The sequence below is a fragment of the Oncorhynchus kisutch genome, linkage group LG5, assembly GCF_002021735.2.
Source record: "Oncorhynchus kisutch isolate 150728-3 linkage group LG5, Okis_V2, whole genome shotgun sequence".
NCBI classification, from domain to species: Eukaryota; Metazoa; Chordata; class Actinopteri; order Salmoniformes; family Salmonidae; genus Oncorhynchus; species Oncorhynchus kisutch.
The window spans coordinates 63885282-63900281 of NC_034178.2; the positions used below are offsets into that span (position 1 = coordinate 63885282).

The following is a 15000-nucleotide window of genomic DNA, read 5'->3' on the forward strand; positions in this document are numbered from 1 at the left end:
TGATGGGAAAGACAATGCTACTGATAGAAACACAATGCTACTGATAGGAAAGACAATGCTACTGATAGAAACACAATGCTACTGATAGGAAACACAATGCTACTGATAGGAAAGACAATGCTACTGATGGGAAAGACAATGCTACTGATAGAAACACAATGCTACTGATGGGAGAGACAATGCTACTGATAGAAACACAATGCTACTGATAGGAAAGACAATGCTACTGATAGGAACACAATGCTACTGATAGAAACACAATGCTACTGATAGAAACACAATGCTACTGATAGGAAAGACAATGCTACTGATAGGAAAGACAATGCTACTGATGGGAAAGACAATGCTACTGATAGAAACACAATGCTACTGATAGAAACACAATGCTACTGATAGGAACACAATGCTACTGATAGAAACACAATGCTACTGATAGAAACACAATGCTACTGATAGGAAAGACAATGCTACTGATAGAAACACAATGCTACTGATAGAAACACAATGCTACTGATAGGAAAGACAATGCTACTGATAGAAACACAATGCTACTGATAGAAACACAATGCTACTGATAGGAAACACAATGCTACTGATAGGAAAGACAATGCTAATTCAAAAGAGCTGAAATTGGAACTGGGAAGTAGAATGAACGGTGTCATTATTCAATTAATTGGCATTCATTCAATGAAATGATACCTGATATAAACTGAGTAAAAGGTTATGTTATGGAGATGAATAAGATAGTGCTTCAACCAATATGAAATGTTGCTGAGGTGTATACAGTAATCAGGGTTTTACCTTTATTTAAATACTCAAACTAACTAACACAAGTGGATTACGATAATTTATCATTCTTAAAAGACCTGAAGAACTGTACAGGATGTTTTTTACAGTTTGGTTTAGTAGTTCTGATGTAATATTTACAGTATGTGTATGTTTATGTGCCTTTGATGGCTTTGATTTATTCCCGTATGTGATCATATGCTTGTGAAAATGTATGTGTGTGTGTTTCCTTGTGTGTGTGTGTGTGTGTGTGTGTTTGCTTGTCTGTGTATGCAGTCTGGCGTTAGCATTGGGTTAACAGAATAATTGATTAAGTCATTTGTTCCTCCACCTCACTCCCCCTTCTCCCAGCTGGGCCAACGAAAAGTTAATTAACACCTATGGAACTCTGATGCCTTGAGGGACATCTGGGAAATGTAGTTATGTTCCAAGAGCATGGGACTTTTCCAAGTTCTTCCACACTGTTCTCGACAAACCATTTCTGTATGGACCTGGCTTTGTGCGGAGGGCATTGTCATGCTGAAACAGGAAAGGGCCTTCCCCAAACTGTTGCATCAAAGTTGGAAGAACAGAATCGTATAGATTGTCATTGTTTGCTGTAGTATTATGATTTCCCTTCACTGGAACTAAGGGGCCCGAACCATGAAAGACAGCCACAGACCATTATCCCTGCTCCACCAAACTTTACAGTTGGCACTATGCATTCTAGCTGGTAGCATTCAAATCCAGGTTTGTCAGTCGGACTGGCAGATGGTGAAGTGTGATTCATCACTCCAGAGAACGTGTTTCCACTGCTTCCACTGCTCCAGAGTCCTCCAGAGTCCAATGGCGGCGATAACCTGCTCTCTGTGGCATCAGACCAGTCTATGAAATCAGCAGGGAAACAGTTAGATGACACACCACCAGATCATCTGATAGAGGATACATCCCAAATAGCACCCTATTCCCTATATAGTGCACTACTTTTGACCAGGGCCAATAATGCACTACTTTTGACCAGAGCCCTATGAGCCATATCAAAGTAGTACACTGCATAGGGAATAGAATGCCATTAGGGATGCAAGCAAATAGACACTCACGGCCTCTCGGGTGGCGCAGTGGTTAAGGGTGCTGTACTGCAGCGCCAGCTGTGCCATCAGAGACTCTGGGTTTGCGCCCAGGCTCTGTCGTAACCGGCCGCGACCGGGAGGTCCGTGGGGCGACGCACAATTGTGCCCGCTAACCAAGGTTGCCAGGTGCACGGTGTTTCCTCCGACACATTGGTGCGGCTGGCTTCCGGGTTGGATGCGCGCTGTGTTAAGAAGCAGTGCGGCTTGGTTGGGTTGTGTATCGGAGGACGCATGACTTTCAACCTTTGTCTCTCCTGAGCCCGGGAGTAAAAAAATAAAATAAAATAGACACTCACATGGGACCACGACTCCTCCAGCTAATGTCAACTGGCCTCTCCATTTAGGAGCACTTCTCCAAGCCTTATCATTGCTATTGAAGATACATGGACCTCTTTTGTTGTTTAGTAATTGTCCCCAAATCAAATAAATGCCCAATAAAGTATTTTTCTCACAAAATAATTCAAGCTGCTCAAAAGCCCAAAGCGCAAAGCTAGAAAAAGCATAGAAGTAGATCTGTATTTAATAAAGGTACAGCTCTCAGTTGGTCACTACTTAGCTATAATCTTGGTGTACATCCACAGTGCACTTCCTGTGGGTGTATCCCCTTGTCCTTTTAATTGGGAGCTGCCGCGGTTCTGCAAGAGAAAGAGTTTGTCTGAGTCCCAAATTGAACCCTATTTTCTACATAGTGCACTACGTTTGAGCAAAGCCCAGGAGCAGGACAGGAGTGATGGAGGTGGCACTAGTGTTACATCAGGGCACTGTCGCCCTGCAGACAGAACAGACAGCCTGGGAGAGATGGGAAGAAAACTACTTCAAAGTGCCGTGTCTCAAAATGGGATCAGCTCTACGCTGATCTCCAACCCGAGCACAAACGCACCAATGCACACACACACACACACACACACACACACACACACACACACACACACACACACACACACACACACACACACACACACACACACACACACACACACACACACACACACACACACACACACACACACACACACACACCAGCATGTGCTTAGGGAGTGAGAGAGAATACAGTTGGGAGTTCAGCAACATTACATTTATAGAAGCCTTTTCCAAAATCCCTGACACAGATTTAAATAATTGTCAATTAATCATTAAGTCTATATCTTGTTTACCTGTGTCTGCCAGCCACATTCAGAAGGCAGCCAATCAGAACACAGAACACAGAGGAACAGGAGTGGGGAGGAATTTGATCAGGTAAATCATACGTTGATGTCAATGGAAGAATTAAGTGAAAACTCGAGATTAGAGCACAGATCTCAAGTTAGAATTCAGGCCTAAATTAATTGTCTATAGTCCAGGGCCATATTCATTAAGTGTAGGAGTGCTGATCTACAATACGTTTTTAGATCATAATGAATCATCATAATCAATTCATTATGATTATTGACTAAAGAAGATGGTGCCGGAAGAAATGGCAGCCGTTTTACGGGTGACTAATTGTGCTATTATGTGTCTTTTTTCGTGATATTTGTAACTTATTTTGTACATAATGTTTCTGCCACCGTATCTTACGGCAAAAAAATTGGTTCTGGAAATCAGGACAGCGATCACTCACCTCGGATTAGACAAAGATGTTTTCTTCAAAAAGCAGGAAGCACAGGATGTACTTCAGACACCCGACAAGACCGAAATCCCCATCATTAGCAAGAGAAAGAGACACAGAGGACACAGGGCGGGGTGCCTCATAAACATCCTCTGACGGTTACTGGGAAATCTGCCCTTACCATCAATATCACTTGCCAATGTACAATCATTGGACAATAAATTAGACGAGGTACGTTCACAAATATCCTACCAACGGGACATCAAAAACTATAACATCTTATGTTTCACCGAATCGTGGCTGAATGACGACATGAATAACATTCAGCTGGCGGGATATACGCTGCACCGGCTAGATAGAACAGCACACTCTGGTAAGACAGGCGGGCTGTGTATATTTGTAAACAAAAGCTGATGCACGAAATCTAAGGAAGTCTCTAGATTTTGCTCGCCTGTAGTAAAGTCTCATGATAAGCTATAGACCACACTACTTACCAAGAGAATTTTCATTAAAAAAAATTGTGGCTGTTTCTTTACTACCACAGATGGACGCTGGCACTAAGACCACACTGAGTCACCTGTATAAGGAAATAAGAAAACAGGAAACCGCTCACCCAGAGATGGTGCTCCTAGAGGCCAGGACTTTAATGCATGGAAATTTAAATAAATGTGACCAAATTTCTATCAGCATGTTAAATGCGCAACCGGAGGGAATATAATTCTAGATCCCCTTTACTCCACACACAGAGACGTGTACAAAGCTCTCCCTCGCCCTCCATTTGGCAAATCTGACCATAATTATATCCTCCTGATTCCTGCTTACAAGGAAAAAATAAATCAGGAAGTACCAGTGACTCGGTCTATTAAAAAGTGGTCAGATGAAGCAGATGCTAAACTACAGGACTGTTTTGCTATCACAGACTGAAATATGTTCTGGGATTCCAGAACATTTTCCTTCCAATGGCATTGAGGAGTACACCACATCAGTCACTGGCTTTATCAATAAGTGCATCTAGGACGTTGTCCCCACAGTGACTGTACGTACATACCCCAACCAGAAGCCATGGATTACAGGTAACATTCGCACTGAGCTAAAGGTTAGAGCTGCCGTTTTCAAGGTGCGGGACAATACCTTGAAATCCTGCTATGCCCTCAGAATAACCATCAAACAGGCAAAGTGCCAATACAGGGCTAAGATTGAATCGTACTACAATGGCTTCGACACACATCGGATGTGGCAGGGATTGCAAACTATTGCAGCCTACAAAGGGAAGCACAGCCGCGAGCTGCCCAGTGACACGAGCCTACCAGACGAGCTAAATCGCTTCTATGCTCGCTTCGAGGCAAGCAACACTGATGCATGCATGAGAGGATCAGCTGTTCCGGACAACTGTGTGATCATGCTCTCCGTAGCCGACGTGAGTAAGACCTTTAAACAGATCAACATTCACAAGGCCGCTGGGCCAGATGGATTACCAGGACATGTGCTCCGGGCACGTGCTGACCAACTGGCAGTTGTCTTCACTGACATTTTCAACATATCCCTGATTGAGTCTGTAATTCCAACATGCTTCAAGCAGACCACCATAGTCCCTGTGCCCAAGAGCACTAAGGTAACCTGCCTAAATGACTACAGACCCGTAGCACTCACGTCCGTAGCCATGAAGTGCTTTGAAAGGCTGGTAATGGCTCACATTAACACCATTATTCCAGAAACCCTAGACCCACTCCAATTTGCATACCGCTCAAACAGATCCACAGATGATGACATCTCTATTGCACTCCACATTGCCCTTTCCCACCTGGACAAAAGGAACACCTATGTGAGAATGATATTCACTGACTACAGCTCAGTGTTCAACACCATAGTGCCCTCAAAGCTCATCACTAAGCTAAGGATCCTGGGTCTAAACACCTCCCTCTGCAACTGGATCCTGGACTTCCTGACGGGCAGCCCCCAGGTGGTGAGGGTAGGCAGCAATACATCTGCCATGCTGATCCTCAACACTGGAGCCCCTCGGGTGCGTGCTCAGTCCCCTCCTGTACTCCCTGTTCACCCACGACTGCATGGCAGAGCACGGCAGTGGAAGGCCTGATCACCGACAACGACAAGGCAGCCTATAGGGAGGAGGTCAGAGACCTGGCCGGGTGGTGCCAGAATAACAACCTATCCCTCAACGTAATCAAGACAAAGAAGATGATTGTGGACTACAGGAAAAGGAGGACCGAGCACGCCCCCATTCTCATCGACGGGGTTATAGTGGAGCAGGTTGAGAGCTTCAAGCTCCTTGGTGACCACATTAAGAACAAACAAGAATGGTCCAAACACACCAAGACAGTCGTGTAGAGGGCACGACAAAACCTATTCCCAATCAGGAAACTAAAAAGATTTGGCATGGGTCCTAAGATCCTCAAAAGGTTCTACAGCTGGAACATCGAGAGCATCCTGACTGGTTACATCACTGCCTGGTACAGCAACTGCTCGGCCTCCGACCGCAAGACAATACAGACGGTAGTGCGTACGGCCCAATACATCACTGAGGCTAAGCTGCCTGCCATCCAGGACCTCTATACCAGGCGGTGTCAGAGGAAGGCCCTAAAAATGGTCCAAGACCCCAGCCACCTCAGTCATAGACTGTTCTCTCTGCTACCGCATGGCAAGCGGTACCGGAGCACCAAGTCTCGAACCAAAAGGTTTCTCAACAGTTTTTACCACCAAGCCATGCCTCCTGAACAAATAATCAAATGGCTACCCGGACTATGCATTGTGCCCCGTCACTCCCGTCCACCCCTCCCCCACCCACCAACCCCCTCTTTTACGCTGCTACTACTCTCTGTTTATCATCTATGCATAGTCACTTTAACTATACATTTATGTACATATTACCTCAATTTAGGCCGACTAACCGGTGCCCCCGCACATTGACTCTGTACTGGTACCACCTGTATATAGCCTCGCTACTGTTATTTTCACTGTCATTTTTCTGTTTTCTTATTATTTTGTATTTCTTTACTTATATATTGTGTACCTAATACTTAATTTTCCTTAAAAAATTGCACTGTTGCAGGTAGGTACACAAATACACTTTGATTTGATTTGATTAACGTGTATGGACAGGGAACACCTGATCCTAGATTAGCACTCCTACCCTGAGACGCTTTATGAGTACAAGACCAGAGTTCCATCATGCAAAGGGTTCTCCTTCCTTCAGATTGAATCAGAAGGAGGGAGTTAATCAGGAGGAACGGCCCAATAAAACAACATGTTTTGGGGACCCATCTGTAGTGTGAGGTCTTGGTTTGCATCTGGCCTGTAGACCAGTGCTTCCCAACTCTGGTCCTCCACTACCCCCAACAGGACACATTTTGTTGTAGCCCATTAGCGTGATCTAATGAAGTAATATAACGTTAATAGCACTCCATTCCAGTGTGATCTAATGAAGTAATATAACGTTAAGAGTACTCCATTTCATCGTGATCTAATGAAGTAATATAACTTCTAAACTGTTATGCCTGAATCTAGAGGATATTATCTGTTATTAGTTTATTATTATTATTCGTTTATTATTAGTCTACACTGAAATAAACCTTTTATTTGTGTTCACCAAAGTGGAATACATTGTGGATAGTGTAGTGAGAGAAAGAAAGAAACAAACAAACAAAGAACAAGAGAGAGAGAAAGAGATGAGGTGGCTCCCCAGGGCATGATGAATAGTGCGTGAGGAAGCGACCCGTTACGACAGTGGTTTTAATTGAAACTCAGTCATTAAAATGCTAATCAGACCAGAAAAATAAAGGTGTTTCCTTTTGTGTATCTAGTGTTTAATTATTAGATTTTGTGTGTATGTGTGTGTGTTTCTACAGTACACTTATGTTTGCATGCGTCTGTTGTGCATGTGTGAGTTTGTGTGTGGGAGTGTGTGTGTGTGTGTGTGTGTGTGTGTGTGTGTGTGTGTGTGTGTGTGTGTGTGTGTGTGTGTGTGTGTGTGTGTGTGTGTGTGTGCGTGCGTGCGTGCGTGCGTGCGTGCGTGCGTGCGTGCGTGCGTGCGTGCATGTGTGTGTGTGTGTGGCTAAATGAAAGCAGTGATGGACGAGGGACAGTTCTCCTTGTTATGTGACCGAAGAACAGTTGTAAATCCTGCTCCAGACAAAGGGGACAGATGCCCATAGGACACAGTGTTATGAATGAATTTCAGGGAGATGAGGTTGGGGAGAGAGGAAAGAGGGGGGGGGGGGGTCATAGTAACGATGAATCTGAATCAATATCACATCCTTCTTCATATCAGACTCCCTAAATATCCTTCTATCTTATTTTTCTCACAATTGTTCCATCTTTTTTGGGGTTCTTCTCCACATTTTCGCTCTCCTTTCTGACTGTATCCTTTCTATGCCAATAATTTTTTCATCCTCCCTTTCTTTCCTACTCCTTTGAGGCTTTCTTTCACTCTGGCATTCTCCCTATACCCCTCTATTCCCCCTCCCTCCCTCCCTCCCTCCCTCCCTCCCTCCCTCCCTCCCTCCCTCCCTCCCTCCCTCCCTCCCTCCCTCCCTCCCTCCCTCCCTCCCTCCCTCCCTCCCTCCCTCCCTCCCTCCCTCCCTCCCTCCCTCCCTCTGTTCCTCCACCTTCCCTCCCTCCCTCTATTCCTCCACCCTCCCTCCCTCCCTCCCTCCCTCCCTCCCTCCCTCCCTCCCTCCCTCCCTAAAAAATTGCACTGTTGGTTAGCAGGTAGGTAAGCATTTCACTGTACAACACCTGTTGTATTCGGCGCACGTGACAAATACACTTTGATTTGATTTGATTAACGTGTATGGACAGGGAACACCTGATCCTAGATTAGCACTCCTACCCTGAGACGCTTTATGAGTACAAGACCAGAGTTCCATCATGCAAAGGGTTCTCCTTCCTTCAGATTGAATCAGAAGGAGGGAGTTAATCAGGAGGAACGGCCCAATAAAACAACATGTTTTGGGGACCCATCTGTAGTGTGAGGTCTTGGTTTGCATCTGGCCTGTAGACCAGTGCTTCCCAACTCTGGTCCTCCACTACCCCCAACAGGACACATTTTGTTGTAGCCCATTAGCGTGATCTAATGAAGTAATATAACGTTAATAGCACTCCATTCCAGTGTGATCTAATGAAGTAATATAACGTTAAGAGTACTCCATTTCATCGTGATCTAATGAAGTAATATAACTTCTAAACTGTTATGCCTGAATCTAGAGGATATTATCTGTTATTAGTTTATTATTATTATTCGTTTATTATTAGTCTACACTGAAATAAACCTTTTATTTGTGTTCACCAAAGTGGAATACATTGTGGATAGTGTAGTGAGAGAAAGAAAGAAAGAAACAAACAAAGAACAAGAGAGAGAGAAAGAGATGAGGTGGCTCCCCAGGGCATGATGAATAGTGCGTGAGGAAGCGACCCGTTACGACAGTGGTTTTAATTGAAACTCAGTCATTAAAATGCTAATCAGACCAGAAAAATAAAGGTGTTTCCTTTTGTGTATCTAGTGTTTAATTATTAGATTTTGTGTGTATGTGTGTGTGTTTCTACAGTACACTTATGTTTGCATGCGTCTGTTGTGCATGTGTGAGTTTGTGTGTGGGAGTGTGTGTGTGTGTGTGTGTGTGTGTGTGTGTGTGTGTGTGTGTGTGTGTGTGTGTGTGTGTGTGTGTGTGTGTGTGTGCGTGCGTGCGTGCATGTGTGTGTGTGTGTGGCTAAATGAAAGCAGTGATGGACGAGGGACAGTTCTCCTTGTTATGTGACCGAAGAACAGTTGTAAATCCTGCTCCAGACAAAGGGGACAGATGCCCATAGGACACAGTGTTATGAATGAATTTCAGGGAGATGAGGTTGGGGAGAGAGGAAAGAGGGGGGGGGGGTCATAGTAACGATGAATCTGAATCAATATCACATCCTTCTTCATATCAGACTCCCTAAATATCCTATCTTATTTTTCTCACAATTGTTCCATCTTTTTTGGGGTTCTTCTCCACATTTTCGCTCTCCTTTCTGACTGTATCCTTTCTATGCCAATAATTTTTTCATCCTCCCTTTCTTTCCTACTCCTTTGAGGCTTTCTTTCACTCTGGCATTCTCCCTATACCCCTCTATTCCTCCTCCCTCCCTCCCTCCCTCCCTCCCTCCCTCCCTCCCTCCCTCCCTCCCTCCCTCCCTCCCTCCCTCCCTCCCTCCCTCCCTCCCTCCCTCCCTCCCTCCCTCCCTCCCTCCCTCCTTCCCTCCCTCCCTCCCTCCCTCCACCTTCCCTCCCTCCCTCTGTTCCTCCACCTTCCCTCCCTCCCTCTGTTCCTCCACCTTCCCTCCCTCCCTCCCTCTGTTCCTCCACCTTCCTTCCTTCCTTCCTTCCTTCCTTCCTTCCTTCCTTCCTTCCTTCCTTCCTTCCTTCCTTCCTTCCTTCCTTCCTTCCTTCCTTCCTTCCTTCCTTCCTTCCTTCCTTCCTTCCTTCCCTCCCTCCATCCATTCCCCCACCTTCACTCCTTCCCACATACCCTCTCTCCATCCCTGCCACCTTCCCTCCCTCTCACCCTCTTTTTCTCTCCCTCTTCTTCATTATCAATAATAAAAAAAGCGCTCTGCCTCCTCCCCTCCTCGGTGTGTGTGTATGTGTGTGCGTGTGTGTGACAGCAGTGGATCAAAGGACCTTTTACCTCCACAGCGTAGATAGGCACTGGTAGATCGGCGCCCGTAGTACGGCGCCTGTAGATCGGCGCCCATAGATCGGCGCTCGTAGATTGGCGCTCGTAGACTGGTGCTCAGAAAATAGGCTCTCGTAGACCGGTGCTCGTAGATAGGCGCTCGACGCTCGTAGATTGGCGCTCGTAGATCGGTGCTCGTAGATAGGCTCTCATAGATAGACGCTCGGCACTCGTAGATAGGCGCTCGTAGATCAGTGCTCATTGGGCTTTGACACTGACAGAAAACAATCTGTCTCCCTGCTCCTCTTAAAAGTAGAGACAAAATGGAGTGATGCGTTTACTTTTCTGTCCCCTCCTGTTGTATACTACAGATGAACAGAACTTCTGTCTGGAGACACTTGCTTTTTATTCTGGTTTGAAGCAGTGGGCTAAATCAGGGTCACACAGTGTTTCATGGTAGTCAAACAAATCTACTTTGAAACAAAAGTATACACCTCACACACATGATTATTGACTTTAAAAAAAGAAGACATGTACCATGTACCAATGTATTCCATTTTCAGTTTGCATACCAATATTACATGTCATATACATCAGAGAAGACTGAAATATAACAAAACCGTTTTACATGGAACACCGGATTTTCAACTGTTTTTTCCAAATATTATTTATTAATTGTGAAATTATGAAAAATGTTGATAACATTCCATCCATGAGGACACTAGAAGGCGATTTGGTCATTGACAGCATATAAACACAACATGCAACAATTTCAAAAATGTTAAAGAGTTACAGTTAATTTAAGGAAATCAGTCAATTTAAATAAATGTATTAGGTCCTAACATATGGATTTCATATGACTGGGCAGGGGCGCAGCCATTGTTGAGCCTGGGAGGGCATAGGCCCACCCACTTAGGAGCCAGGCCAGCCAATCAGAATGAGTTTTTCCCCACAAAAGGGCTTTATTACGGACCAAAATACTCCTCAGCACCCCGATCCCTCCCCCTCAGACGATCCAGCAGGTGAAGAAGCCGAATGTGGAGGCCCTGGGCTGGCGTGGTTAGGCGTGGTCTCCGTTTGTGAGGCCAGTTGGACGTATTGCCAAATTCTCTAAAATGACATTGGAGGCGGCTTATGGTAGAGAAATTAACATTAAATTCTCTGGCAACAGCTCTGGTGGACATTCCTGCAGTCAGGAACTCCCTCAAAACTTGAGACATCTGTGGCATTGTGCTGTGTGACAAAACTGCACATTTTAGAGTGGCCTTTTATTGTCCCCAGCACAAGATGCACCTATGTAATGATCATGCTGTTTAATCAGCTTCTTGATATGCCACACCTGTCAGGGGGATGGATTATCTTGGCAATGTAAAAATGCTCACTAACAGGGATGTAAACAAAATTGTGCACAAAATTTGAGAGAAATAAGCTTTTTGTGCATATGGAGATTTTTTGGGATCTTTTATTTCAGTTCATGAAACATGGGACCAACACTTTGCATGTTTAGTTAATATTTTTGTTCAGTATACTTTCCTAACCCTAAATAATCTACAAGATCAGAGTATTTTTAAATCTACCAATTGGTGCTGAAACGGAGATGAATATGCATATATTTAGATGTCTTTATTTCATTGAACGTGTTCTCTCAATATATTCTAGTCTAACGACAAAATTCTAACTTAAAGGTACACCGTATTTAAAGGGATGGTTTTAGATAAATGTACTGAAACCCCTATTGAATGAAAAAGCCCAACTGAGTGATCCAGGTCAAATGTTTCAAATGTTTCAGTTTCAAATGTAACAGTCTTGATTCCATCCCTCTCCTCGCCTTGAACCAGGGACCCTCTGCACACATCGACAACAGTCAGCCACAAAGCATCTTTACCTATCGCTCAACAAAAGCCTCGGTCCTTGCAGAGCTAAGGAAACAAGCATTTCAAGGTCTCAGAGCGAGTGATGCCACCGATTGAAACACTACTAGCGCACACCACTAACTAGCTAGCGATTTCACACCAGTTTCACGTTCCACAAACAGTGCAAGTGCAGCAGTGTATCTCTGCTTCAAGTTGATCCCTTTGGCCGCAGGAATCCATATACAGTGCCCCTGCCTCAAGCAAAGTACGCTAAAACATACAGTGGCCGCTTGAACCGTATAATAAATGACTGTGTGTTGTGGCAAAGGACAGACGCACACCTCTTTATCTGGCGGGCTTTTTCACTGGGCTCAGCTGCAACGTCAGTGTTCTCCACTGAGCCTTGGATGAAGATTTCCTCTTCCTGCTGTTTTCGTTATTAATATTTTATCTCTCCCTCTGGCTCAGCTTTGGTTGAGTGTAAGAGCAAGGCAGAGAGGGATGCTTGCGAAGCGGGTCCATTGACAATGAGGGTTGACTTACGATGTGAAATGCAGTGTCACATTTAAAAAAAACTTGATTTCTTTCCATCTCTTTCCTTTTTGCTCCATGTCCCCTTATTTTGTACTCTTTCCTAACTCCTTACCCCCTCTCTAATGTACACTTCATTTATCCTCCTCACCCCCCTCTAAATCTGTACACTTCATAATATTTCCCACTTCCCCAAAACTACACATTAACAAAATTATGTGGACACCTGTTTGTCGAACATCTCATTCCAAAATCATGGGCATTAATATGGAGTTGGTCCCACCTTGCTGCTATAACAGCCTCCACTCTTCTGGGAAGGCTTTCTACTAGATGTTGGAACATTGCTGTGGGGACATGCTTCCATTCAGCAACAAGAGCATTAGTGAGGTCACGCCTTGTTGTTGGGCAATTAGGCCTAGCTCGCAGTCGGCGTTCCAATTCATCCCAACGGTGTTCGATGGAGTTGAGGTGAGGGCTTTCTCAAACCGATCTCGACGAACCATTTCTGTTTGAACTTTGCGTTGTGCACGGGGGGCATTGTCATGCTGAAACAGGCTGGAAGCACTGTTTGTCATTGTATGCTGTAGCGTTAAGATTTCCCTTCTCTGGAACTAAAAGGCCTAGTCCAAAACATGAAAAACAGCCCCAGACCATTCCTCATCCACCAAACCTTACAGTTGGAACTATGCATTGGGGCAAGTATCAAATCAAATGTATTTATATAGCCCTTCTTACATCAGCTGATATCTCAAAGTGCTGTACAGAAACCCAGCCTAAAACCCCATCAGCAAGCAATGCAGGTGTAGAAGCATGGTGGCTAGGAAAAACTCCCTAGAAAGGCCAAAACCTAGGAAGAAACCTAGAGAGGAACCAGGCTATGAGGGGTGGCCAGTCCTCTTTTGGCTGTGCCGGGTGGAGATTATAACAGAACATGGCTAATAATCACAGTAGTTGTCGAGGGTGAAACAAGTCAGCACCTCAGGAGTAAATGTCAGTTGGCTTTTCATAGCCGATCATTGAGTGTATCTCTACCGTTCCTGCTGTCTCTAGAGAGTTGAAAACAGCAGGTCTGGGACAGGTAGCACGTCCGGTGAACAGGTCAGGGTTCCATAGCCGCAGGCAGAACAGTTGAAAGTGGAGCAGCAGCACGGCCAAGTGGACTGGGGACAGCAAGGAGTCATCATGCAAGGTAGTCCTGAGGCATGGTCCTTAGCGCTCAGGTCCTCCGTGAGAGAGAAAGAAAGAGAGAAAGAGAATTAGAGAGAGCATACTTAAATTCACACAGGACACCGGATAAGACAGGAGAAGTACTCCAGATATAACGGACTGACCCCAGCCCCCCGACACATAAACTACTGCAGCATTAACCAGGTAGGCCAGTTGAGAACAAGTTCTCATTCACAACTGCGACCTGGCCAAGATAAAGCAAAGCAGTGCGACAAAAACAGCACAGAGTTACACATGGGATAAACAATCGTATGGCTGTGTGCTCGATTTTATACACTTGTCAGCAATGGGTGTGTCTGAAACAGCCGAATCCACTAATTTGAAGATGTGTCCACATACTTTCGTATGTATAGCGTACTTCACCCTGTCTCAAGTATGCTAAAACATACAGCAGCAGTGTGGTCATTAAACTAGAACTCCTCTCTCCCCATAGCTGTGTGTTTGCTCCTGGGCTGTATGATCTTCCCGGATGGCTGGGATGCGGAGGTGGTACGCGACATGTGTGGCAAAGAGACAGGGAAGTACACGCTGGGAAACTGCTCGGTGCGCTGGGCCTACATGCTGGCCATCGTTGGCATCATGGACGCCCTCATCCTCTCCTTCCTGGCCTTCGTTTTGGGCAACCGGCAGAATGACTTCCAGCTGGAGGAGCAGCTCAAAGTAGAACAGAAAGGTGAGGCGCTAATGATTCTAAGCTAACCGCTAGACTAATGCTAATATAGGCTAATAGCTAGCCAAATGCTAGTCTAGGCTAACAAATGGGATAATGCTAATCCAGGCTAACAACTAGGATAATGCTAATCTAGACTAACAGCTAGGTTAATGCTAATCATGGCTAACAGCTTTTCTTTGAATTATGCGTCAAAATTCCTATTTGTTACCACATTTTGGCAGCAGTATTGTAAAATACACTTGGGCTAGGTTATTAAAAATATGCGTGCATAACTGTAAATTGCTTTGGATAAGAATGTCTGCTAAATGGCATATACTGTATTGTAACGACCCTGGGTTTATAAGCGCGGAAATCGACTCTGCCGCACGAGCATGCTTCTGCGGCACAGTCGGACCTTGGGCTAGAAGGTCGAGGGTTTGAGACCTGCTCCCTGCTGTTTTATGACAGTATATCATTTTTTATTATTTCTATATATTGAGACACCATTGGCTAATGCTAATTGTTTTCATATATCAAGCAATGTACTGGGTTTACAAAGTGCTATGTAGTTATGTTTTAATTACATTTCAAAACC

The 15000-nt window shown here is 44.8% G+C and overlaps 1 protein-coding gene across 1 annotated transcript in view; it reads left to right on the top strand.

Moving 5' to 3' along the window:
• Positions 1-14452, top strand: part of LOC109891647 (LHFPL tetraspan subfamily member 4 protein-like) — a 30130-nt gene extending 15678 nt beyond the window's left edge. The window contains exon 2 of the mRNA XM_020484167.2: positions 14187-14452. Coding sequence (XP_020339756.2) covers positions 14187-14452 — 266 coding nt within the window. The remainder of the gene's footprint in view (positions 1-14186) is intronic.
• Positions 14453-15000: the final 548 nt, after the last annotated feature.